Here is a 25746-nt window from a genome sequence, read left to right as displayed (position 1 = left end):
TGTCTTTTAGGAAATGTAAGCCTCAAATTTAGTCCTTTATTCAGTAACAATCCAACTGGAAAAGCTACATGAGAGGAACCCAGCGATTTGGAACGCGGCCCAAAGGCGCCACCGTTTGAAATCTCCTGGTTGTGGCTCCGTTTTCGTTGTGTTGAGTCGAAGTTTTCTACAGAATTTTCTGAATGAAAGTCACTGCGCATTAATTTGTGAGCAGCCATGGGTGTTAAAGATTTATGGTCCACCATCGAACCGGTTCGGGAGTCGGTTCCGCTTTACAGTCTCAGCGGTAAGACTCTGGCTGTGGACCTGAGTTTGTGGGTCTGCGAGGCCCAGCATGTCCAGGCAATGATGGGGAGAGTAACCAAACCCCACCTCAGGTGAGCAGAGTTAGCTTCTTGTGCTTATTGTGTTATAATTTGATCATTCTCAATGAAGCTTCTCACTTTAACATCGCCGGTCGCCATGTTGTTGTTGTTATTGTTGTTGTTCCGTGTCCAGAAACCTGTTTTTCAGGGTGTCCTCCCTCACACTCATGGGGGTGAAGCTTGTCTTCGTGATGGAAGGAGAAGCTCCCAAACTGAAAGCAGAAACTATGAACAAGAGGACAGAAACAAGATACGGAGGATTCAATAAGGCTCCTGCTGCCAAGGCTACAACTAACACCAGCAGGGGGCGCTTTAATGCTGTGCTCAGAGAGGTTAGAAGGTTCCAGACTCTTCTTCATCTTTATAAAAGTTACTTATAAGACATTCATGCTTTTTTTTTTATCACCTTTTCCCCCCTTAATTGTTTATTAGCTTTTTGTTACATAAAAACAACATAAAACCCAGAAAAATACAAACAAAACAATAAAATACATAGTAATTACAGTGATAATAGGAATAGAAACAGTGCAAATTACAAATTATATTAGAATATAATAGAAATAGTACAAGTAAATACATGATTAAATTAATTTAAAAATGGAATTTATTAAGAAAAAAAGGAAAATAATTAAATAATAATTCAAAGCGTGTTTTAATAATAATTATAATAATAATAATAATAACTGAAGCAAAGACTACTTTCTAGTGGCCCCTTGTAACTTTAAAAAAAATTGAAAGATTTTTTTTTCTTGCAGAGAGTATGATGATTAAAGACACTGACACTAAATAAAATCATGTGTGAATGGGCTGTTCAACATTTTGTTGAACAGCCCACCAACTTTCCATGCACCTGTGGCTAACCTCAAGTTTTACAGCCCTGGGAAGATAACTACATCTACAAAAAGACTAATCTGGAAGAAAATACTGATTTTAATTCTGTGTGGACTGATTCATTTAACTGACAACGTGATGGATTAATATACATGATTGATATGTGGCAAAACATTAGCCAAAACATAAAAACCATGGGTTGAGGAATATATATATTATCAATATATGGTATCACATTCAATTATATTTTCAAAAATTCAAAAATATTTTACAATTTTTGAAATTCCTAAATAGTTTGAAATTTTTGGAAATTATTTAAAATTTTGCTAATTTTTTTTTCTAACTTTTGCAATTTTTTAATTATTATTTTTTTAAGTGTTTGCAAATTTTTGAAATTTCATTTTTTTTTTGTAATTTTTTGAAAATATTCTATTTTTATTGAATTGCCAAAAGTTTTCAGTTTTGCAATTTTTTCCATTTTTTTATTTTTTGCAAATGTATTAAAAATAATTTAAAAAAAAACACAGATGTTACATGTACATTCTTACAATTAGGAAAAAAAACCCTTTTGTTTAGATAATTTTCACTATGTTTAGAGTTTTATACACTTATTGTGTCCTTATTGTGAAGATAAAGTAGATTTTGTGACTCAGGAATGACTTTAATCCAGGTGAGCAGAGGCTTTACAGAGTGAAGAACGTCCTTTACCTGCAGCATGCAGGAAGGAGGTATGGGGGCTCACTCTTGACCTGAACCCTTTCTTTGCCCCTACAGTGTGCGGAGATGTTGGACTACATGGGTGTACCGTGGGTGACAGCAGCTGGAGAGGCTGAGGCGATGTGTGCTTACCTGGACTCACAGGGTCTGGTGGACGGCTGCATCACCAACGACGGCGATGCGTTCCTGTACGGGGCCCAGACTGTGTACAGGAACTTCAACATGAACAGTAAAGTATGTTTGAAGCGTCACCTTCTCATGTTAAACACATTTCTGGAGTGCTCCTTCAGGAGATGTTTATTAATCTTTATTTATTCTTGAAAAAGGATTCAGTCATTTCTCCGTCTCGCCCTCCAGGACCCTCAGGTTGAGTGTTACAAGACGTCCAGGATAGAAACAGAGTTGAAACTCTCCAGAGAGGATCTTGTTGGCCTGGCCATCCTCCTCGGCTGTGATTACATTCCCAAAGTATGAACTGCAGCTCGATCTCAGATTCACAGGATCAAATGTATGAATGCTTTCAGCTGACTTTATTATCGTTCTGTCCAAGGGGATTTCAGGAGTTGGTAAAGAGCAGGCGCTGAGGCTGATCCAGATGCTGAAAGGACAGACACTCCTGCAGAGGTAGGAAACACACTCTCCCTTTCTCTCTGTCTCTGTGTCATCATCTGTAAAGTTTAGTGTTTTTCCACGTCACCTTTTTTTCCCGATGACCTCAGGTTCATCCAGTGGAAGGAGGAGCGCACAGAGGTGTGTGAGAGGGTTGTGAAGAAGGTCGCTCACTGCCACATCTGCCGACATCCCGGTGAGTGTCACCTCGCTCCAAAACCCTGACCCCTGATCCTGATCCTGATCCTGATGGAAGGTGGAGAGCAAAAGGGGGGGGGGTCTGAGAGGATGTGGTTCACACATAGCTCACAGCTACTGACCCTGTCCTGTTAAAAACCAACGCATGTGAGAGACGAGTTAGTCAGGATGCACCTTTTGACGTTACACCAGGGCAACAATGGAGGTTCAAATTTTAAAGATGCTTCTGTTTTTGCTTTTTTGACAAAATTTTTTATTTTTTTCCTGTAAACAGGTACAGATAAATACAATACAAAAATAGAATTAAATTCATATACCCAGAGAAAGTTTGTGCACACCATGAAAACTAGGGCTGAGTATTGGCAGGAACTTCTATGAGATTTTGTGATATTCAACAGTTAACTAAAAAAAATAGAGTTGATGTTTATGTAAATCAAAATGTTTCTCTAAATTAAAAGGACCAAGGAAAACATTGATGTCTATGGCGGACTGACTTGCTCAGTACAACAAAAACCAACATTATAAGGTTTAAAAATTATATATTTTCAATAGACTTTGAGATTAAATTTATTATAAAATCTATTGGCAACATTCAGGGTAGTAGCTCTCTGGCGCCATCGACTGCAGTGGAAGTGCAGAAGTTGTATTTTACCTCCAACTCGACCAAAATATGAATTTTTATTTTTATGAAAATATCAGTATTAAGAGTTAAAATATCAATATTGTATTAGAGGTCCAATCCCAGGTTATAGTGCTGTATTTATATTTTCACAAAAATAAAATAAAAATAATAAAAATGAATAAATTACAGGTATTTTGAAAATTATAATTATTAATTAATATATTTTTATAATAATAACAATAATAATAATAATAATAATTATTATTACTATTATTATTATTATCATAAAAATACATTATATTATATTATATTATAATATTGTTTGCAATTTCGTTTTACTTGTTGCAATGACAAATAAAGTTCTATTCCATTCTAAAATTATGAAAATAAATGAAATTTTATGCAAGCATAATGATGCCAAGCAAAACAAGAAAATAAATAAATAAAACAAATAAATCAATCGGTCAGAGAGTTAATAATAAAATAATAAATAATAAAAATAAATAAATTACAAGTAATGTGAAAATTGTTTTTATTTATTATGTTTTTATTAGTATTATTGTAATCATGAAAAATATTATAAATTCTTTTATTATATTATATTATATTATATTATTATTTGCAATTATGTTGTACTTGTTGCAATGACAAATAAAGTTCTATTTTATTCTAAAATTATAAAAATAAATGAAATTATATGAAATAATGATGATAGCAAAGCAAAACAAAAAAAAATAAAATAAAATGAAAAAAATAATTAATCAGAGAGTCAATAGAAAAATTTTAATTATAATTTTAAAAAAAATTAATTGATTTACAAATAAAAAAATAAATAAAAACACCCACTCCCTGGATCCTGAACTCCAAACTCCAGTAGCAAGTTACACCTGAAGTCCACAGAGGCTGGTTAGGAGTGAGCACCAAGCCTTATAGCAGAGTCTTTGGCTCCATGGACTCTGGGTAATTTTAACTCCAAATAAACAAAACTCCATATACATCAAAACCTGAAATTAAAAGCAAACAACCAAAAAAAAAATTGTGACCAAATAAAAAAAAATTAATACAGTGGGCAAACAGAGCGACCTGACCTTAAACAACTCTCAGACGTCAAAGGTCACAATCACAGATCAGATTAAAAAAAAACAACCAATAGCTCAGGAAGAACAACAAAGCTGCTTCTGTTTAATAAAGCGCTGATTTTAAATGGTCTGCTGTTTTTCCAGGTTCAGCCAAAGCCCACGAGCGCGGCGGCTGTTTGCTCTGTAACAGTAAACACTTCTGTCAGCCTCAGGACTTCGACTACGAGTGTCCCTGTGACTGGCACCGCTACGAGCAGGCCCGCCAGGCCTCGTCGCTCGAGGCAAACATCAGGAAGTAGGTCAATTTCAGAAGAGAAGAAAGGATTTAATTTATTTACAAAGCAGTGAATTGTACATAAAAAACTGTATCGTTATCATATTAAACCTGATATTTTCACTTTTGGATGTTTATTCTGATATGAGCAGGTTTTATATGGTGATAAATTTCTTTCATTCTTTGTTTTGATTTTCAGAAAAACTCTGGCGAGCCAACAGTTTCCTTTCACGGAGGTACAGCTGATCGTCGTCCTGTTTTCTCCGTCAGCTTTAAAGATCCACAGCACGTCCTTTATCAAACTGACTTTCATTTTCCAGATCATCCAGGAGTTTCTCATCTCCAAGGATAAACCTGTGTCACATTTCAAGAGGAGGCAGCCGAACATGCTCTTAATGCAGGTAGCGTTTACTTTTCAAAGCGAACTTGTTCTGTAAGATATCTCTTTTTGTAACTTTGAGGAAAACTTTCTTTTCTTCAGAAATTCGCCTTCAGAAAGATGGAGTGGCCGAAGCACTACACCAGCGAGAAGGTTTTAGTCCTGATGACGTACGCGGAGCTGATGAACAGGAAATACGGGAGAGAATCCTCACAGATCAGGCCTCTCAGGTAGTCTTACAGGTTTACCTGTCACATCTGAGAAATCGACTCTTCAGTGGTGTGAAATGTGCGTCATGAAACATCTTTCTGTTTCCCCCCTTAAAGGATATTTAAAGCAAGAGTGAGGAATTCAGTCGCCTGCTATGAAATCATCTGGAGCACCCCAGGTCAGTTCTGCAAAATTTCTGCAAATTTTTGCAAAGAATTTAAATTCCTTTTAAAATAATAAGAACAATAATAAGATTTGCAACTTTTGACAACTTTTTGAATTAAACAAATTTTTGAAACTACATTTTTTTTTGCAAATATATGACATTTTAGAAAAAAATATTTCAAATGTTTCAGAATTTTTGCAAATAATAACACATTTTTTACATTTTTTTTCTTTAAATTTTTGCAAACTCTTAAAATTTTCGAAAAGATTTGCAACTTTTGACAAATTTCTTAAATTTTCTGAAACTACATTTTAACTTTTTTTGAGTGTATATTACATTTTGGAAAGATTTAATACATTTCAAATATTTCAGAATTTTTGCAAATATTTGCACATTTTAAAAATTTCTTTTCTTACAAAAACGTTTCAAATTTTTCCAATTTTTGAAAAGATTTGCAACTTTTGACAATGTTTTTAAGTAAACAAATTTTGGAAACTACATTTTAATTTTTTTTGCAAATCTATAACATTTAGTCAGAAAAAAATTCAAATGTTTCTGAATTTTTGGAAATATTTGCACATTTTTAAAATTTATTTTCTTTAAAAAATTTGCAAATTTTAGAAATGTCAAAGTTATTAAAAAACTTTTGCAACTCATTGAAATGTCATTACAGGTTTCCCTTTTTTTGGAAATATTTGCAAATTTGATAAAAATGAAAAACAAAGGCATAACATGTTCAATTTTATAAACACCAAAAACTTCTCGTTTAGATAATTATTCACTAGATTTTTACCATGTTTCGAATTTTATGCACTTTTTTGTCTTCATTTCGAAGATAAAGTAGATTTTGTGGCTCCTGAATGACTTTAATCCAGCTGAGCTGAGGAAAGTAAAAGTTGCAGACCCCTGCTCTAAAACAGGAAGCTGTTTGATCTGTGATGCTTTCTTGTTTTTTCCTCCTCACGTTAAAAGATGGAAATGAGCAGATTTTTGAACGTCAGCCCCTGTTTGAGTGACGTGCCTGCTGCCGTGGGCGGAGGTTGGGCTGCAGGGCGCTCGTCACCGGCTCGTCTGTTAGTGACTTGCTGTGAGGTGGGCTCAGAGGTGACAGATCACTCACAACAGTCACGAGGTGCTAAACCAGCTTCCTCCTCAGGCTGAGAACTCTGTCATATCAAGTCTGCTCCACTAACAAGCCTGGCTGAGGGGACGGGCCCGGGAAAGTCTCAATCCACTCACTCAGAGCATGGGTCCACATGTACTGTATGAACTTTATAAGAAAATAACAAAAAAAATGAGAACTGTGGAGCAACAGTTCCTGAAATAATCGTTTACAAGTGGTTTTATTTTGGAAAGACACGTGTAGTTAAAGTAAGCAGACTGATAAAATAAAACGTGCTGGCTCTACATGCTAAAAGTAACAGCATATTTCCATTGACTGTGTTCAGATTTTTAGCTAAGAGCACTTTGTGACCAAACCTGATTTAATGTAGTGCCAGGCATGTCCTGATGGTCAAAATACTCTTTGAAATTTTGAAAATGTTTCCAAACTTTTTAAATCTGTTTTTTTTTTTTTTAATTTGGGACAATCTTTTAAATAAGAAAAACATTTGTTTTGGGAAAAACTCTAAGTTGTTTCAATTTTTTTGAAGATTTTTTAAATCCAAATTTATAAAAATTTGGGGGAAAAAAAATTGAATGAAAAAATTGTTAGGAATTTTGCCAACTTTTTAAAATCCAATTTTTATAAAATTTGGGACATTTTTTAATTTCCAAGTGGTTTGAATTTTTTTCCAAATGTTTAAAATTTGGGACGATCTTTAAAATGTAAAAATTGTTGAAAATTTTGGCAGTTTTTTTTAATTGAATTTTTAAAAGATGTGGGACAAAAAAATGATTCAGTTTTTTTTTTAATTCAAACCAAATGTTTTAAAATTTGGGAAAAAAATTAAAATAACAAAATCAGTTGAAATTTTTTCAAATTATTTTGATATTTCAAAAAAATAATTTCATTGCAAATTTTTAAATTATCAAAACTTTTTTTAATTTCTTAGTTGTTTGGACATTTTGCCATTTTTTTTATCCATTTTTTTAAAAAAAATTGGGACAATCTTTTTAATCACAAAATTGTTTGAAATTTTGACAGTTTTTTTAAGTGAATATTTTAAAAATTTGGGGAAAAAATTCTAAGTTTTTTAAAATTTTTGCAATTTTTTTAAATCCATTTTTTAAATAACAAAATCATTTGAAATTTTGGCAAATTATTTTGAAACTTAAAAATATATTTTTTTTCAAATTTTGAAATATTAAAACGTTTTGGAAATTTTTTTGAAAATAATCAAAATTAGAAAATTAAGACATTACATGAGCAATAACCCCAAAAACTAATCTTTAAAAAAAACAAAAAACATTTTAAAACTCTGCAAACAAGCAGCTGAACTATTTTGAAGTATCAGAGAAGGGAAATAAGAAAGCTCTTCTTCTTCTTCGTTTTTGTTTTTTATCCTGCAGAACATTTTGTGTTTCCTGAGGATCGACCTGCAGACGACCAACACGAGGTGAGGACGGTGGAGGAAGAGTCTCTGTTCAGCGTGGCTTTCCCAGAGCTGGTGGAGAAATACCTGAAGGACAAAGCTGAGGCTGAGGAGAACAAGACCAAGAGTAAGAAAACAGGATTTTTCTGTGTCTGTGTTCAGGCTGTAACTTTATCTGACAGCGTGAAAATTCACTTTTCTAAACGAAACCTCCCAGGAGTCCTTAACTTCTTCCTACGCTGCTGACGAGACGCTGATCAAAGGCTCCTCGAGCTCCGACTTGTTTTCTGAGCCGTCGATTGCAGAAGCTCTGACACCTGAAAATGTAGTTTGGCAGCTCGGCTGGTTCACACTCGAGGCTTTGATGCAGCACAGAGGCGTCTGGCTCCAGGCTGAGCTGTCGCTTTATGCAGCTTGTTCTGTGCTCGCCACCTCCCTGCTCCTCTTTTACTGCCGCAGGGCTGCAGGGCCGCGCCTCCTCACCTGGAGGAAACACGAACTGCAGATATGACCGAGCACTCAAACATTAATATCACGTCTTTTTCTTTCCAGAGAGAAAACCCAGGAGCAAACAGGAGAAGGCTCCTGCTGCCTCTGACGGGATTTCAGACCTCCTGGCTCAGATGACTCTGCAAAGCGCTCCTCCACAGACGCCAGAGGAGCCAGAAGTGCTGGTCCTGGACACTCCGGTGAAGAATGATCCGCATCAGAAGTCAACAGACGACCACAGCAACCCTACAGCGGCTGCTTCTCCGTCAGTCCCCGCCGTCATCGACGCTCTCCACCTCAGCGATATAAACTGGGACGCTACGTCCTTCACCTCCTCTCCGGCTCCCGTGTCTCACGCTGATCCTGCAGTGGCTGCTTCCCCTTCAGTCCCTGCAGTTATCGATGCTCTGCACCTCAGTGATATAAACTGGGATGCTACGTCCTTCACGTCCTCTCCATCGCCTCAATCAGCTGCAAACTGCAAGAGAGAATCTGAGCTGAGGGAAACGGCTGACGAGGACGTGAAGGAGAGAGAAAACACGACGAGCGATGGGCTCAGGTTCACAGAGTGTCCTCTGAGGGAGAGGCTGCTCATGAGGAACGCTGCTAAAGAGTTAGCCCCGCTCAAGCTCATCCCTTCTTTAAACTCTGAACCAAACAGACAGATCTCCTGCAAAGACGTCAAACTCAGTCAGAAACCTGAGAGGGAATCTGATCTTTACAAAAAGGAGCCGCTTACTGCGTCAAACAGAGCTAAAACAAACTCTGACAGCTCCAAAGTGTCGCTGATTTCCTCAGCTCAAACACAGATTAAGACGAAACACATCCCCCAGAAACCTCCTCAGAAATATAAGTTTGTGAAAAAAGCGATTTCATCTTCACTCGTTCCAAATCAGAGGAGCCAGTCTGACCCGGGACACGGAGACAGGGACAAAAACCTGCCAGAAACCACGAAGAAGAGCGTCTGCACGCGTGTGTGCTCATCCAGCGAGGACAGCGACGCAGAAAACCACAAGTCCGGACCTCAGAGGAAATCCAGGAACAAGACTGAGAGCAGGTCCCTCTCTGAGGTGCCCCCAAAACCTTTTCCTGGATCCAAACCATCCAAAACGACCCACAAGCAATCACTGATACCAAAACCAAAGAGCTGCAGCGCAGATACTGAAGTACAGAGCATAAAGAGCGACATTTTCTCTCCTGCTCCAGCTTCACCTGCTGCGCTGCTGGAAGAAAGCGACGACTCGGTTATTTGTAATGACAGCCCGCTGCCGCTGGCCGAGAGGCTGAGGCTGAAGTTTCTGAAGTAAGAGACGCTTTTACAGCTCAACTGACAGAAAGCTTCGCTGCAGATCTGCTGCAGCAATCCAGAAATCATCAAAATGTTGTTTCATCCAACAAATTTGTCACATTTTTAACTAGAATTTGCTGCTTTTCTTTGTCTTCACATTGAATTAAATGATATATCCTTCGACTGCTGATCAAAAAACATTCATTCATAATTTCCCAAAATGTTTTTAGTTGTTTTTAGTTTTTCTAAGATCAGGAACACCAAAAACCTTCACACATCTATTCTTCAGGCAGGTGTGTCAGAGAAACTGGGGAACAATATGCAAAAACAAAAAACTAAACAGGAAAACAAAACAGAAGCATCAGTTTGTTGCAAAGTGGATAAGAGACATTTCTGAAAACACAATGACAATGTCAGCCACTGTGTGGTTTAAGAAGGAACAAGTGCAGTTTGGGTGGGCCTCTTTTTCTCCTATTTTTCAATTTTTTCTTTTTTTTTTTCCTTTTGAATTTTTTGCCCTTCTTTTTTCGTTTCCTTTAATTTCTTTTTTTTACTTTTAAACTTTTATTTTCTTCATTTGATCTTTTTCCTTTCTTTTCTTTTTTCTTCACTTTTCAAGATTTCATTTACTTTTATTTTTTTTATTGTTTTTACTTTTAACTTTTTTTCTCCTTTTTCTTTTTTTCTAGTTTCTGGTTTTTCTTTTTTCTGTTTCTGTTTTTCTCTTTTCTTCTTTTTTCCTTTTTTTGTCTTTTTACCTTTCCCCCTTCTTTTTTCTGTTTCGTTTTTTTATTTTTTCCTTTTAAACTTCTATTTATTTTATTGTGTCTTTTTTCTTTTCTTTTTTCTCTTCCTTTTTCTTCTTCTTTTTTAGTTTTCATTTATTTTATTCTTTTTACTTTGTTTTTACTTTAAAACTTTGTCCTCCTTTTTCTTTTCATTTTTCATTTTTTCTGTTTCTGTTTTTCTCTTTTCTTCTTTTTTTTTCTTTTTTGTCTATTTGCTTTCCCCCTTCATTTTTCTGTTTTTTTTTGTTTGTTTTTTTTACTTTTAAACTCCTATTTATTTTTTTCTTTCTTTCTTTTCCTTTTTTGTTATCTTTTTCTTCTTTTCTAGTTTTCATTTAATTTTTTCTTTTTCTTTGTTTTTACTTTTTAAACTTTTTCTCTTCTTTCTCTTTTTTTCCTTCTAGTTTTCTAGTTTTCTTTTTTTCAGTTTCGTTTTTCTTTCATTTTTTTGTCTTTTTCTTTTTTTTATTCCTTTCTCACGCCGTTAAGATTTTATTTTTATTTTTCTTGTGAAGCCCCTTGTGATTTTGTTCTATGAAAGGTGCTGTATCATATGAAATGTTTAAGTTCCTGTGAGGAGGTTTGGCGCCCCCGGTGGACAAAGTGACACTTCTAAACCCTCCATTTATCTTATCTTGTACACATTTAAATAATGTTTTCTGACAAAAACACTCCTTCAAAACTCATCTTGCTGCCTTTTTACAGTCAAGTGTATCACTTCCTGGAAGTTCTTGCTATGGAAAAATTAAAAGAAAAAGCTTTTTTTTACTGTCAGTCCTCTGGTCTGACACCTACCCCCTCTTTGGCATTATGAGGATTAAAAACTTTAATTAGCAGTTTCCTGTCTCACTGATGATGGTCCTGTTTTCTTTCGTATGTCATAAAAAGGCATCAGTGTTTATTTTAAGTTTGTCTGATGATCAGCTAAAACTCCTCACAGGAGCTTTAAAGAAAGAGAAACATCCTTAAAGTAGTGAAAAATAACCATGTAAAGATGTAGTTGCAGTGTGTTTTGTAGATTTAAAGACAGTACTTACACTTCTAACAGGATATTGTTCAAACACACAGGTGTCCTTTCCAAACCTGCTGTGTTGACCCTGTAAAGATCAGCTTATGCAAATCAGGGGATGAGGTTGTGGATTAGCTCTGTTTTCAGTATTAAACGCTGCTTTAAAGCACATGTGCTCGTTTTATCCCGTCGCTGTGTGACAGGCTCACTTCACACACACACACACACACACACACACACACACACACACACACACACACACAGATAGAGAGCCAGCTCTGGGTCTGAGCGGGACACACAGAGAGGACGCGGAGCTGTCGGGTTTACAACCTGCCAGTGTTGCTCCCCTTGATCATGAGTGAGGCCTTACACACCTTTTCAGACATGAAAGGTCTGGCAGGAGCTTGGTGACAGCTGCATCCTCTGCCCAAATAACAACTCAGTCCTACTGCTGCCTCCTCAATCTTATTAAACCCAGTTTGTCTGGACGAATAAGCCGCTCTATCCCTGACAAATCAGCCTGTTCCCTTTTTATCTTCCAAACAAAGTGGAAGGGAAACTCTTCATCAAAATAAATCAAAGTGGAATCAGACAAGGCTGCAGAAAATCAAATCGTCTTTATTAATCAGTGTTTTTTCGTTGTTTTTCTTAACTTTTTATTTAATAATTTTTTAAGAAAAACAAGTGACTAAAAATACATCCAAGAAGAAAAAAAAAAAAAAAAAATCCTGACATGTTGAGATTTACATAGGTCCATTGTACAAAATATTTTTTATAAAACTAGATTAAATTAGAAAAAAAAACATCTAAAACAGTGATAAAAAGGGCTTTTCCTATTCATTTTAGAAAACCAAATTATAAGAAAAAATGTCCAAATATAAAAAGAAAGAAAGTTAAACAATGAGGGCATCAAGAAAATTTCTTCTGATTTTTTTTGTTTTGTGCTTGTATTTGAATTTAATTCATTTTTTTCTATAGTTTTTTTTTTAACTCTTGTTTTCTGGTCCAATACTCAAGTCCATACTAAATTAACCACTTAAATATTTTTTTTTCCATTCAGTGTTTTTTTTTTTTTTAACTCATGTATTTATTAAATTTTTTACTAGTTGTACAAATCCCACCAAAAACAAATAAAGGAAAAAAATAAATCAATATATCTATCTATATTTATTCATTTATTTTTCTCATTTATTTATTTCTCTTATTTCTCTTATTTATTCATTTATTTATTTATGTTTCTTATGTATTTATTAATGTTTCTTATTTATCTATTTATTAATTTTTGTTTCTTATTTATTTCTTTATTTTTCATATTTTTTTATTTCTTTGTTTTTCTATTTATTTCTTTATTTTTCCTATTTATTTATCTGTCTAGTTATTTATTTATTTTTCTGATTTATTTATTTATTTATCTATTTATTTCTTAATTTTTCTGATTTATTAATGAATTTATTTAGTAATTTATTAATTTATAAACTTATTTAAAAAGGTCAAAAAGTCACAAGTCAATCTATGTCCGGCAAAGCCCACTTAGTCTCCAATGTCCATTATTTCATTAGATTTTTTTTCACTCCAATATAAATCAAACAACAAATCAACAAAAAAAGTTGTTTCCAACTAAAACAGTCTACAGTTTCCACTCTGTGACTCCCAGACTGCGGACACACGCAGGCCTGACTTGGCAGAGACGTGTGAAGCTCCCAGGTGAAGCAGCATCCTCTCAATCCTTCATTAGACACATCACATCAAACTGACAATTGTCGCCGTGCAGACTTTAAAGACTGATCCCTCACAGAAGGAATCTAATCATTTTTCTTTCTATCACATTATCCGTCTATTTAGCCTTATTCACACCCCAGTGATAACGAACGACGTCCCTCGGGAAGGTCGCATTTTGGCACTTGAGGATTTCTTTGAACTTTTTTTCGCCTGAGCTGTGAACCCATAAACCTCCGGAGATCTGCTTCTGTATAAAAACGCTTCGGCTGGGATCACCTCCACACACTCTGTCCGTCTCCCACCGCTGGGTGTCCTGGGAGATCTCCACCATGGACCTGGACTGCATCACGGATAAGCTTCTTTCACAGTGGAAGACTGACGAGAGCGCGTTTGGAGAAGATCGGGACTTGCTTCAGTCCGCGTCGCCGGAGTCCTCCATGGACTCCATGTGCTCCTCACCGGAGACGTGCTACTCCACCGGGCTTCAGGAGATCAGCGACTTCCCTTACGGCTTTTCGAGGCGGAAGCCGGCTGCGCAGAGGCAGGGCAAACCGAAGATGTCCACCAAAAGGCGCATGAAAGCCAGCGAGAGGGAGAAGATGCGGATGAGGAGTCTCGCAGAGGCCCTGCACCAGCTCCGGGACTACCTGCCGCCGGACTACAGCAAGAGGGGCCAGCCGCTGACCAAAATACAAACCCTCAAATACACTATTGAATACATCAACCAGCTGTCAGACATCCTGAGCCGTGCGTAAAGAGCGCACATGGACCACTTTTACGCATCGAATCTCGACATGTGATTGTGTCAAACAACATCTTTGTGCAACATCTCTAAAATAACTTAATCATTCATTTATTTTTTGTTGTTTTACATTTTTCTTTGCCCTCCACATGATGTAAATATTGTTTTTGACGGGCACTTGGCATTTATTTCTGTATATGAAGCTGCCTTATGGAGGATATGAGTTAAATGTTTGAAATAGTTTGTTGTTGTTTGTTTATATGTGTATTTTGCTCTTGTTACCTTGGTGTGTATGAAATATAACCTTTCTTATAAAAAAAAATCCTGCCAAAGTTTCATTTATTCAATTTGTAGGTCATGTGTCATAGGCTTAAATGAGATTTTATTACCCTTCAAAATAGTGTAAGCAAAAAGTTACAAAATAAAATTGGTTTGCATAAAATAGGGTTGCACTACCCAATACAGAAAGCTAAGATACACCAAAAATTCCTTTACATTGTTTCTGACAACTAAGAGTCTGAACAACCCTTTTGAAAGTGTAGAGATTTGAAACTATTATATAGCTGATCTTTTTATTTTACTTTTACTTTCTGAAAAATAATAAAATACAATATTTTTTAAAATAAAGTTTCATTGAAAAAAAAAATAATTTACACTATATTGTAGCAAATCTAGGTCTTGTTCACAAACACACTTAATGTGTTTAATGGGTAATTAGCATTCTTATGTGTTGAACTTGTGGCCTACTTACCCAATGAACCGTCTTCAGGCTGAGCAGCACAATTGGAACAGTACGTCACCATTTCTAACCAATCAAAAAGCCACAATTCAGGAAACCGGTTCAGCGAAAGCAAAAGCAGCCAATCAGAGACCAGAATTCCACAAGAAGGGCGGGACTTCCACGCTCTGTTATCCTCACAAAGAAATCCCAACCTGGGTTGAGAGTGTAGTCTGAAGAAGCCGCCATTTCAAAACGCGAAGGAGCAGAACAAGCTTGGCAGAAATTTTGTATACTAATATTTTTTAAATATATTTTTTATTTTCTTAGCAAAATTAGAAAGCTATATCCTTTTTGAATCTACCTCGCGTGAACCACGAAGTGAAGTGAGTATCCTCGTCGCTGCTTTTCACCAACCGTTTGCTTATCACAGAAACGCCCCTTTTATGTGGGAGCCACACTTTAGTACACGCCTGTTTAAACCGGTATTTTTTGATAAAAAGAGCTTATAATCAAACGTTGGATGTGTTGTGTAGTAGTGTTGTGATGTATTGTGCAAGCGAGTGTCGTGGACATAAATAACACCCGCTCTGTCACGCCTGCTAAGATGTACATTCCAGGAATTAGACGAAGCCCTTTTAGCATCATAACACCCAAAGCTAGCTTTGTCTAACGTTAGCCTCCAAAAATTTAACAGTATTATGAGTGAATTGAAGCACGTTTATTACTCTGGGCCTCTCTGTTAGTCCAGGTAGGAGCTAACACATCTCCACTCATCCTCCCAGGATAAGGATAAAAATGTTTCCATGACGCTCGGCGTGCCTTTGGCTCTGCAGGCTTTATTAAAAACAACATTGTGATGGTATATATATGTCAAAGTGGAGGGAAATGTAAGTATTAGACACGAGTTTACAGTCAGAACACCCTACATACACACATCCTGATCTACCAGCCGCTATCAACACACTAAAGCCTTGTAAACCATCAATAAACAAGATTAACTCCTTTATAGGATGACTACATTACTACAGGTAACGTTAAATAATTCAGCTCACCTTTATGAGTGATTCTATAGCCAGGGGAACATTTCAGGTATTCAAACAAGTGGGTTAAAATGTTTTTATTTATTAATTTTTTTTGCTTCATATGCTATTCGTTTGCAATGTATACACCTGGAATGTACTAAATTCAGTAATTTGTTAGCTAAAGCGCTAATGAATTCTTAGATATTTCATTTATAACAAAAAAATTGGTGCATTATTTTGTCAACTGGGTTATGGACAAAAGTTGTGATTATTTCCTTAACATAAATCCATATTATACTGAATTCTACTCAACATTTATATCCCTTATTATTAGGGATGCACGATATTATCGGCACAATATCGGTATCGGCTGATAAAAGCTTAAAAACACGTTTATTGGTATCGGCAGATATGAAAATTTCTGCCAATATGCACAGCCGATAAGGTGCTATTCAGTTAGGATTATTATTATTTTCCATCTGAAAAATAAGCTCCTTAAATAAAATGTAGCACTTCATTTATTTGCACTGCAGAGCTCTGTGTCTGTCACCAGGTTGTTACAGTAGCTCTAAAATAATCAAATGCAACTTGGTTATGTTTAAAAATGCATTGTACATTTAAAGTTCATGTGATCTAAAGAAATTATTTTTCTGTATTTCAATACTGAATGTCTTGAGTTTGAAAAAATAATACATTTCTTATTTATGGTGAAATCAAATGTTTTTTTGTCTTGTTTTATGTGTTTCTTAAACAAATAAGACCGTCACAATAAGAGTAACATATAAATTCCAGGATAGACTTAGCTTTCTGTACAGTGAAAAAAAACAAACTTGTGATTATCGGTATCGGCCAAAAGGGGTTTCGATATATCGGCATATCGGATATCGGCAAAAATCCAATATCGTGCATTATTATTTAGAATAGAATAGACCTTTATTGTCATTGTAACAAGTACGAAGAATTTGAAGCCACAGCAGCAATCAAGAAAACAAAGGTAAGAAAGTGTATAGAAAGTGTAAAAAGCTCCATAAGAAAATAGATGCTGACAGCTTGTCCATCATTGTCCAGTCAGCCAGCCTCCACCTCCACAGGGTCCAGGACTGAGCTTCTTCAGCAGTCTGTTCAGTCTCTGTCTCCTGGATCCTGTCTGCTCACAGCAGGTGAAGCTCTTCCAATGTGGTGTTGGTATCTGATGTTAGCTCTGTTAGCCATGTCTGTGAATAGCATGATGCTAGTCTGCCTCCTGGTATTCCTTCTGTTGCTGTGTTAGCACAGCTAGCTCGTCCATCTTATTGGAGATAGATCTTACGGTCCCAATAACAATGGATGGAAGGACAGGTCCATGTCGTCACTTCTTAGCTCACACCTGAGAACCAGTACATCGTCCTCACCTCCTTCTCCTCACCTTGTGGGAAACATCCGGCCTTGCACCAGTTAGCATTTACATGCTACAGGCTGCTAACAGCTGATTTCAAATGTAAACAGTGCAGTCATGGCTACATGTAGGATCTCCAGACAAACACAGGAGAAAAAGTAGTAAAAATATCACTGAAGACACAAAAAGTTTGGTGTCCATGACCAACAAATGAGCCAAATAAAGTAATGGCCCACTCTAAATAGAAAGATTATGAAAATGAGACAAAAAAAAATTCAAGAAACGGACAAAGAAGACAAAGCTGCTGCAACAGGCAGCCATAGCCAACAGAACGGCACCTAGCAACAAACAATTTATAATTTTATAACATCTATAGTAAGAAGAGCAGAAAATGTTGGTAACACAGTTGATGAACAGTTAATGCGCCCCATGTACAGACAATCATTCTGATGAAATATTGATGAGGAGGAGCTGAAACATGACACACTTTCTTCAAGGTTTTGGTTCAAGGATTTGGGTCATGTGCCTTTGGAGCAAACCATTGCTGATTTATAGTTTTTTTTCAATGGGTAACACAGTCGACACAGATTTCTCAGGCACACACAAAGTGAATAATAAACAGAAATATGTTTTGTAGTGTTGATTTTGAAGAGCAAACTTTACATTTGAGAAATCAGACAACACAAAAACTGCCAATTCCAACACATAATTTTCATTTTTTGATAAATAAATGATTAAACCTGTTTTCTTTCTATATTAAATGAAATGTAACTCAAATGACCCACTTTAAAATTCATCATTGCTTGAATAATGGATGGTGAAATATTAATTTAAAGGGGTATTGACCTAAGTATTCAGGCCCCCATCATCTCCTTCTCTCTTCTTTTCAAGAACACATAAAAACACTCACACACGTCTCACAGCTGCAGCATTTTACAGCCGCCATCTGAGCTGAGGAACTCTTAATATTTCCCCCACGATCAGCTTCCAGTTGTCTGTGCTAATCCTCAAACCGGTCATATGCTCCAGTGTAACACATGCACACAGCCTGACACTCCCTGGGTTAGAGCAACGCTGGGAATTCAACACACAGGTTTCATGTTTCAAAGATCGGCTCAGGACGCCTCGAAGGGGCACGTTATGGAAACACAAATGTGTTTCATCAGGTGTTAATCCACTAAATCAGGTAAATCTCTTGGAATGAGGACACTGTGCCCAGTTTTCACCCTTCTGTTTAGTTTTTACTGAAACATTTGGAAAATGTTTTGCTCTTAGAGGTTCTTCCCAAGCAGTCAGATTTCTCTCGTGTTGTTTTCACTGAAATTTAAAGTTTCCTGTCTCTGTTCACAGATGGATGCAGACACAGAAGAAAAGATGACAGAAACTTCAAAACCTTCAAAGGATGATTCAGAGAAACCAGTTCTTGATAACAAAGCAAGGTTGGTCTTCTTGATCCTCTTAGTCTTCAACGTCAACGCCTGACGTTTCAGTTTTCCTTACTGTTGTTATTTGTCTCCTCAGGGGTCGAGGGTTTAAAGGCCGTGGCCGAGGCGGTCGGATGAGTCGAGGTGGGATGCGTGGAGGGATGCGTGGCATGATAAAAGGGTTCGGTCCACCTGGGCATGAGAGGGGTCGCTTCAAACACGGGCCGATGAATGGATTTGCGCCCATGAGGTAAAAACTGAAAAACTGAAACTCCACATGAACTTATTGTAATTACAGTGACAGCATGAGAGCAGAACATTAACGACCCTGAGATTTGTGCCACTGGAAACTGAGTTTGAATTGATGTTTTGAATTTAAAAAGCATGATCTGGAATCGAATTTGGTGTTTTGAAACCAAATTATCTGTCTTGAAACTGTGTTTAACTTCATATGTATTTACATGGCAGCGCCACCCTCTGGCCCGGCGTCCCACAAACACTGTTTTAAAGACGTAACTTTTAACCAGAAATGTGTTTGTTTTGATAAAAAAGTTTCTTTGTTGATGATGATGTCATCTCCGGGTTTAAGCTTTTCAGTTGCCAAGTTGGAAAAATGTGCCATAACAGCAGTATTTCTGTATGAAAACATTGAATAATACTTTTTATACAGCCGATTTAGTGCTACAAACACTAGTCAGAAAAGTCAAAAATAAAAAGAATGTGCTTCCCAATCAGAAGTCAGAAATTCTGACTTCCCAGGACAAATGGATTGCACCATTATGTTGGACTGAAATGTGACGACAAGCTAATGTTTTAAGTTTGTACTGTTTGTTGGTAGACGGCCATATGTAATGCTATTGGCAGCCTGGTGCTACGGCGTATCTGTAGGCTAACATGACAACAAGCTAACTGTCAGTTTGTACAGTAGTTTAATAGCCGTCCATATGTAGCGCTATCGGCAGCCCGTTGCTCTGAAACATGCCTGTAATGTGTAACGTTAGTAAATCCTGGTTAGCTATGTCCTCCCAGTCATCTACCAATCAGAGCTAACGTAACCTCACTCTTCATTTTATTGATAGACTCTCAAGTTTGAACAGACCACTGCAGAATAACTGCTGACTGTGGGTTGGAGTCAACATTAGCACAAACAGATTAGCCCTTTTAGCCTTTAGCTCGTGCTCTATCTCTCTCCTGTTTCTCTTTCTTCTGCTCTTCTGTCCTTTTTCTGTCTGACAGTTTGGCTCCAGTGGCACAGATCTAAGCCCAGAATTGAGTTTTTTTTTTTTTTCATATGTTCCTGATGATTTTTTAGCTAAAAAACTTTTCTCCTATTAAGCAGACAAGCTGAAGCAAAAAAACAAACCTATTCTTCAAACACTCAGCTTCTTTTTTTGTGAAATCTCCTCTCTTGCCTTTCAGAGGAATGCGGAGGATGCGACCTTACCCAGACCTCCGAGGTCATCGAGGAAGGGGTAGACCGATGGGCATGGGCCCTCTACCTCCCCCTCCACCCCCACCCCCACCACCCCCCATGCACCTAAGGGGCCCGTTCCCACCTATGCCAAGGTAACCATCAAAAACTCAACTGGATGCATGTTTCTTCTCAGTCAAAACAAACAAAAACTGTTTTGTATTTCTGTGGCTCTCCAGGCACGGACCCCCTCCACCCCCTCCTCCAGGCCATCCCAGGTTCAGAGGGCGTCCGCCACACCCTCGAGGCCGTGGCATGCCGCCCCCTCCTGGGCCCCCTGGACCTCCTGGACCTCACTTCCGGCCCTGCGGCCCCAGAGGGTGAGTCCTCTTTTTTTTCTGAATTTTAATATCAACCCTAAGCTTTGCACGTCACGATGCCTCGGCACTTTCCTCGCACACTTCTAATATCCCTGAAAGGATTGAAATCCTTATGCTAAGCTGTTTGGACGTGCTGACACGGCTCATTCCTCCAAATCTGACACAAACACAGCAAACTGTGACGCCACGTCCGGTCCTCTCTGCCCCTTTCCTCCTAAGCCTCTTTGTAGCTTGACCTCCTTCACGTTAATGTCTCCTCTCCTTTTCCGTCCCAGAGGAACGAGTTTAGCTCCTAAAAGTTTGTCTTAGTGAAACAAATGTTGAGTCAAAGATTTACTCACAAATTAGTCTCCATTACACTGACTGCAGAGGGTTAAATAGTGCATGAAATGATGACATGTGAAGACGTTACTGTGTTTTCAAAGATACCTGTGAGTGAGAGGGAGTAGATACTTCAGCTGCTCTGATCAGAGTGTGCCCCCTAGTGGCCAAAGCCAAGAAATCCAATGTGTGATTTTATCCTTTTACACAGCTACCACAATGGACCGGTCTCTCCTCCGCCTCACCCCCCACCTGGCAGAGGCCAGAGGTGGCCAGGGCCCCCTGGTGGCCGCCGCTATTAACACAGCCTGCCCTAAAAACAATTACCAAAGCCCTCGTTAACGTAGAGGGGGCGTCAAAACGGTGCAGTGAAAGGAATGCCCTAAGCATCTGAGTATTTACTCTGTGGCCAAATGTCTGCTTCTCTATACTGTCTACTGGCTGAGAAATAATGTGAAAATGAGAGAAGAACCAACTTTTAACAATGTAAAAGGCATCCTCACATTCTGTTACATATGTAAAAATACTGTTGGTACTGTAGGAACTATTTGACATGGGGGGAACTATTTGTCAAAGTTCATTAACTGTTCTGTGGTTCTTGTTGAAGTCACCCTGTGAGCCTTAAACTGTTCCTGATTCTTCTTAACAACAGTCCAAATGGGTGACAGTGCATATTTAAAGTTGGGTGCAAACAGCCCTCAAGCACCACTGTTATCGTTTAATTCACCTCTTTAATCTTTCCTTTTGTTACTCTGAAAGACTTATGTATCATAACCTCACCAAGCAGTGCAGAAAAGCTTGTTTGACACATTTTCAGGAGAAAATTAATATTCCACTGGTCAAGTATTCATGAATATTTAATTTTATATTATATAAATATAAATATATATAGTTATTGTGCAGCTATTTTAAGTTATGAGTCCTGCTGTTTGGAACATTCATGTTTGTCTACAGCAATCTTTTGTGTAACGACATAAAGGAAAAGGCATTATTAATGGATAGCATACTGAAATATATCTAGTATCTTTTTTTTTTATCAAAAAAAGCAAATTTCATGAGTATTTGCTTCAGTTAAGGATAAGAAACTCCTCTTTCCTGTGTTACATTTTGTTTGAAGTGTTTAAAAACTCGATTCACTGTAATTAACATAACTTTTTGTGAACCTGTGAATGTGTTTTATGAAAACCGTCGAGACGTGACGTAGTCGTGGAGAAAGAAAATAAAACAAAGAAAGAAAAACTCAGCTTCTCTTTTTCTGTTCATTCACAAAGTCTGAGAATGTCTGTAATTAACGGCACATTAAGGTGCTTTATTTTTTATATCTGTTAAAGTGAACATTAGCTCATGTGATGCACACCTTCAGTTTAAAGAGGAGGGGACCAGGAGCCCCAAAATATGCACTACTGGGTGGATATGGATGAATTACTTTTGTAGTTTTGCTGAGGGCTGAAAAAAAGCTAAAAGACAGTAAAAATTGATTTTTGGATTTGGCTTTCATCACATTTTACCAAAAGATGCCTTTGTTGAGTGGTAGCATGTCTAAAAGGAGGACATCATCTGCAACGGATAAACACCCTGATACAACCACAACTTTCTGCTTATTTTAATATTTACATCAGTAATTTAAAGTATTTTCTGGGAGACTTTTACTATTTATCCAAGTTTTATGTATTTTTTATATAAACTTGAGTAAAGTTTTATCACATTGAAGCAGCCAAGACTTATCAAACACACTGGAGTACAATCATCATGGCACCATTGGAGGAAAATTTAAATCAAGTTGACTCAAATTTAAACAGTTTAGCTTCTGGGTTTTCAGACTTTATGAATCCATTTAGCTTCTTTTACCTTCACTTTATAACTCTGCTCCTGTTATTGTCATTTTCAAGTGTCTTATTAGTATTTTACACACTTTGTCAGACACCAAAAGGCTTCACTGTAAGGGGCTATGAGGAGTTCGAAAAAGTCTCCCTTCTAGATATCTCCCTGATCCTAATCCACACTTTAAAATTAAATTATCAATATATACCAATATAGGTAATTTCAGAAGGCTACTTAGCAGCTTCTTCGTAGCTTCCTGGATTTATTTATGGCACATCAGAGTCTCTATGACATCACTCTATGGAGCGTAACTGTCAGACAGAAAAAGGACAGAAGAGCAGAAGAAAGAGAAACAGGAGAGAGATAGAGCACGAGCTAACGGCTAAAAGGGCTAATCTGTTTGTGCTAATGTTGATTCCAACCCACAGTCAGCAGTTATTCTGCAGTGGTCTGTTCAAACTTGAGAGTCTATCAATGAAATGAAGAGTGAGGTTACGTTAGCTCTGATTGGTAGATGACTGACAGGACATAACCAGGATTCACTAACGTTACACATTACAGACACGTCTGGCTGCCGATAGCACTACATATGGACGGCTACTGACGTTGAAAGTCACATCTTTACAACAGGGTGTGTTCGACTCTGGGCCAGAAGGTGGCGCTGCAGTCACATTTAAAACAGATCTTCCTTTTAGCAGTTTTTAAGTTGTTTTTCTTACTGTACAAATGAGACAAACAAGAACTATGAAAAGTTGATTTGATAAAATAAATTCAAATTTGGTCACCAAAGGTGCTACTTGTAATGAAATGTAAACACATTTAAACCATCAGCTGGGCCAGTCAGTTTCTTCTTATTATCAATACCTGATTGACGCTTGTTGAATTTTTGCGTCATCAAAAAGAAGTCAACAGCAGGATGAGCTGTTTGGCATCAGCAGAGAAGATTCAACAGATTTTTCATTGGAGCAACCAACATCTTCCGCTCTGCTGCTCATCCCATAAACGCATGTTCCTTACAAATATGGCTCCATTTAAAAAGAAATAAGCAGGTGTTCAAGCATTATTAGATATATTGCAAGAAAGAGTTGTTACAAACTTACTTCATTCTGTACTAGGTTTAAAAAAAAAACAGGGATAAACCGATGATCAGCGCTGATATTTAGCATTTTGAAGCAGATCAGCCTTTTGTTATTAATCTGGCGGCTGATAAGAAATTAAATTTGATATTTTCATTCTTACTGCAAATGAATATTGGCCCAGATATTTGTTATTGGCTTCCTTAACTACTGATAATCAGTATTGGCAGATCCTTAAAAAGCCATAAAAGGCATTGGATTCATGAAACTAAAAACAAGGCCTTAGATGGCCTTAAAAATAATCTTAAAAGTCTTTAAAAAATTTACCAAATGGTAGTATGATTAAAAATAATCCCAAATCTTCAAATAGATGAAAAAATGTATTTATTTAATTTTAATTAATTTAACAGAGTGACTCTCATGGTAACATCATGAGCAGCTGGGACTCGATTAGTTGTCCCTAATCATGTGTTAATGATGTGGTGTTTTTCCATTTGTGTTTATTGTCTTTAATTTAATTTAAAATGGAATTAAAAAGTCTAAAAAGTCTAAAAAGTCTTAACTTAAAGCTGTAGAAACCCTGATCAGTAAAAATATTGATATATCTCTAAAAAAAGAAATGCTGAAACGCTAACGCTGAGTGGCTCAAAGAGGCTGTGATGGATGTTTTCTGTACGTCTTGCACAAACAGATCACTGTCCAAAGGCTCTGCAGACCACTCACACATGGCTGCAGACTCCCAGCTCTCCTCTGACATGAACTTGCCTCAGACAGCTGTCGCCCTCTCCTCCTCTGTCTCCTCCTCTTCAGCACTCTCTCCTCATTTTGCAGCCGTCTCACTCTGCAGTCCCTTCTTGTTCTGTCCCGTCTCTGGCTGATTGTAACAGACTGACTGTTGTTGTCTCCTGAAGGGGGGCACACAGTACAGTTAACCTCCCAGGCCCCAGGAGCCCAGGTCCTCCTCCCTCACATCTCTCCCCTCCTTCACCAGTGGCGGTGACAGACGCCTGAGGGCCGGCGCTCCACTGGAAAAGGTGAGCCTCCTCTTGTGTCTTAATCCCTCAACCCCTTCCTCTCTGACTCCTGGAGATTCTCTCTTTCAGGACGGACGCCGCTGAGAGACAGAGGACCACGAGGTAAGATGGTACGGTACTCTGATCCTTTACTTACATCCAGTGTTTTTACAGTAAGTGTCATATTAATCAGAGCAGACGGTAAGTCTTCAGGCTGTGAAAAGAATGATCAGGAACAATTTAGAAAAGATCTATGAATCAGTATTTTTGTACTGATAAGGGAGAAAGCAAAGCTGTAAAAGTTAATACGAAGAATTTCTGAACTCATTTCGGAATCTTAGGTTTCAGGATTGGTGTCTGAAAGTCCGCTTGAAGCTGGGCTAGAGAACTTAAAAACCTTTTATTGTAGGAGCTGAAAGGCCAACTTATATTATCTGGAAAGAAATTTATTTGAGGTAGCAAAACGCAAGATACTGCTGCTCAAAGTAACCCACAGTTTGACCAGTTTTCGCCTTTTTTTTTGTAATACTAGAGAAAAATTTAAGTCAATGTTTTAGTGGGTGAGACCAAAGATTGAATATAGATCATATATAGAATATATACAGAGTATCCCCGTCAGAGGTGCCTCATTGTGGAGCCAGAAAAATGCTGAGTTAAGCTAGTGTATAACCAATGTGTTATCAAATTCAAGTATTATTTCAAAAATTCAAAAAATAATTGCAATTTCTAAGTTGTTTGAATTTGGGGACATTTTTTGAATTTCACATTTCTTTTTTTTTTTAAATAGCAATTTTTTTTTTAAATATTGTCAATTTTTTTTAAATAAAAAAAAGCACATTTTGCACATTTCTAAAATTGCAAAAAAAATCTTTTTTGAATTTCTTTTTTTTTTTTTGCAAATTAACATTTTAATTATTTTTTAATTTTGAGTTTTTAAAAGTTTATTTTGTTTTTTTATTTTGAATATTTTTTGCAAATTTTGTAAGTTTCAATACTTTTTAAAATTGTTGCAATTTTATCAAAAATTTAAAACTGAGACATTAAATGTACAATCTCATGAATTCGAAGAACTCCCTTTATAGACTATTTTCTCTTAAATTTCAACTATCTATAGAATTTTATACACTTTATAGTCTCTATTGTGAAGATAAAGTAGATTTTCT

The 25746-nt window shown here is 37.0% G+C and overlaps 3 protein-coding genes across 5 annotated transcripts; all 3 read left to right on the top strand.

The window, feature by feature from the left end:
• Window position 1: 1 nt before the first annotated feature.
• Window positions 2-10022, top strand: gen1 (GEN1 Holliday junction 5' flap endonuclease). Its single transcript, XM_074684583.1, has 13 exons — window positions 2-377; window positions 499-697; window positions 1971-2147; window positions 2271-2381; window positions 2464-2537; window positions 2633-2718; window positions 4566-4716; window positions 4895-4931; window positions 5016-5096; window positions 5177-5304; window positions 5401-5462; window positions 7962-8111; window positions 8537-10022. Exons 1-13 carry the CDS (start codon window positions 217-219, stop codon window positions 9778-9780), a joined length of 2661 nt encoding a protein of 886 aa, XP_074540684.1. The 5' UTR covers window positions 2-216; the 3' UTR covers window positions 9781-10022.
• Window positions 10023-13598: 3576 nt separating this feature from the next.
• Window positions 13599-14041, top strand: msgn1 (mesogenin 1). Its single transcript, XM_074685835.1, has one exon. The coding sequence runs from the start codon at window positions 13607-13609 to the stop codon at window positions 14030-14032; it is 426 nt and encodes a 141-aa protein (XP_074541936.1). The 5' UTR covers window positions 13599-13606; the 3' UTR covers window positions 14033-14041.
• An 880-nt stretch (window positions 14042-14921) lies between these two features.
• Window positions 14922-25387, top strand: LOC141802280 (uncharacterized). Of its 3 annotated transcripts, XM_074685818.1 has the most exons (7): window positions 14922-15123; window positions 18488-18576; window positions 18659-18811; window positions 19981-20127; window positions 20212-20352; window positions 24482-24604; window positions 24674-25384. In XM_074685818.1, the coding sequence occupies exons 2-6, from the start codon at window positions 18488-18490 to the stop codon at window positions 24579-24581; spliced, it is 630 nt and encodes a 209-aa protein (XP_074541919.1). In that variant the 5' UTR covers window positions 14922-15123; the 3' UTR covers window positions 24582-24604; window positions 24674-25384. The 3 variants fall into 3 exon arrangements, with proteins under 3 accessions (XP_074541919.1, XP_074541920.1, XP_074541921.1); XM_074685819.1 differs by lacking the exons at window positions 24482-24604; window positions 24674-25384 and adding an exon at window positions 20885-21877; XM_074685820.1 differs by having other exon boundaries at window positions 15045-15123; window positions 24482-25387.
• Window positions 25388-25746: the final 359 nt, after the last annotated feature.

Source organism: Halichoeres trimaculatus, unplaced genomic scaffold (genome assembly GCF_033239565.1).
Source record: "Halichoeres trimaculatus isolate MK-OKI-2021-1 unplaced genomic scaffold, fHalTri1.1 fHalTri1_scaffold_13, whole genome shotgun sequence".
Lineage (NCBI taxonomy): Eukaryota > Metazoa > Chordata > Actinopteri > Labriformes > Labridae > Halichoeres > Halichoeres trimaculatus.
This window is presented reverse-complemented; position numbering and strand designations above follow the sequence as displayed.

What these genes read in the sequence shown, in the direction of transcription:
- gen1 (XM_074684583.1), top strand. Translation starts at nt 217, where the DNA reads ATGGGTGTTAAAGATTTATGGTCCACCATCGAACCGGTTCGGGAGTCG. An exon ending in GCTGTGATTACATTCCCAAA is followed by an intron (nt 2,382 to 2,463) that starts GTATGAACTGCA and finishes GTTCTGTCCAAG; the next exon opens with GGGATTTCAGGAGTTGGTAA. An exon ending in AATCATCTGGAGCACCCCAG is followed by an intron (nt 5,463 to 7,961) that starts GTCAGTTCTGCA and finishes TTTATCCTGCAG; the next exon opens with AACATTTTGTGTTTCCTGAG.
- msgn1 (XM_074685835.1), top strand. Translation starts at nt 13,607, where the DNA reads ATGGACCTGGACTGCATCACGGATAAGCTTCTTTCACAGTGGAAGACT.
- LOC141802280 (XM_074685820.1), top strand. Translation starts at nt 18,488, where the DNA reads ATGGATGCAGACACAGAAGAAAAGATGACAGAAACTTCAAAACCTTCA. An exon ending in GTTCTTGATAACAAAGCAAG is followed by an intron (nt 18,577 to 18,658) that starts GTTGGTCTTCTT and finishes TTGTCTCCTCAG; the next exon opens with GGGTCGAGGGTTTAAAGGCC. An exon ending in CCGTTCCCACCTATGCCAAG is followed by an intron (nt 20,128 to 20,211) that starts GTAACCATCAAA and finishes GTGGCTCTCCAG; the next exon opens with GCACGGACCCCCTCCACCCC.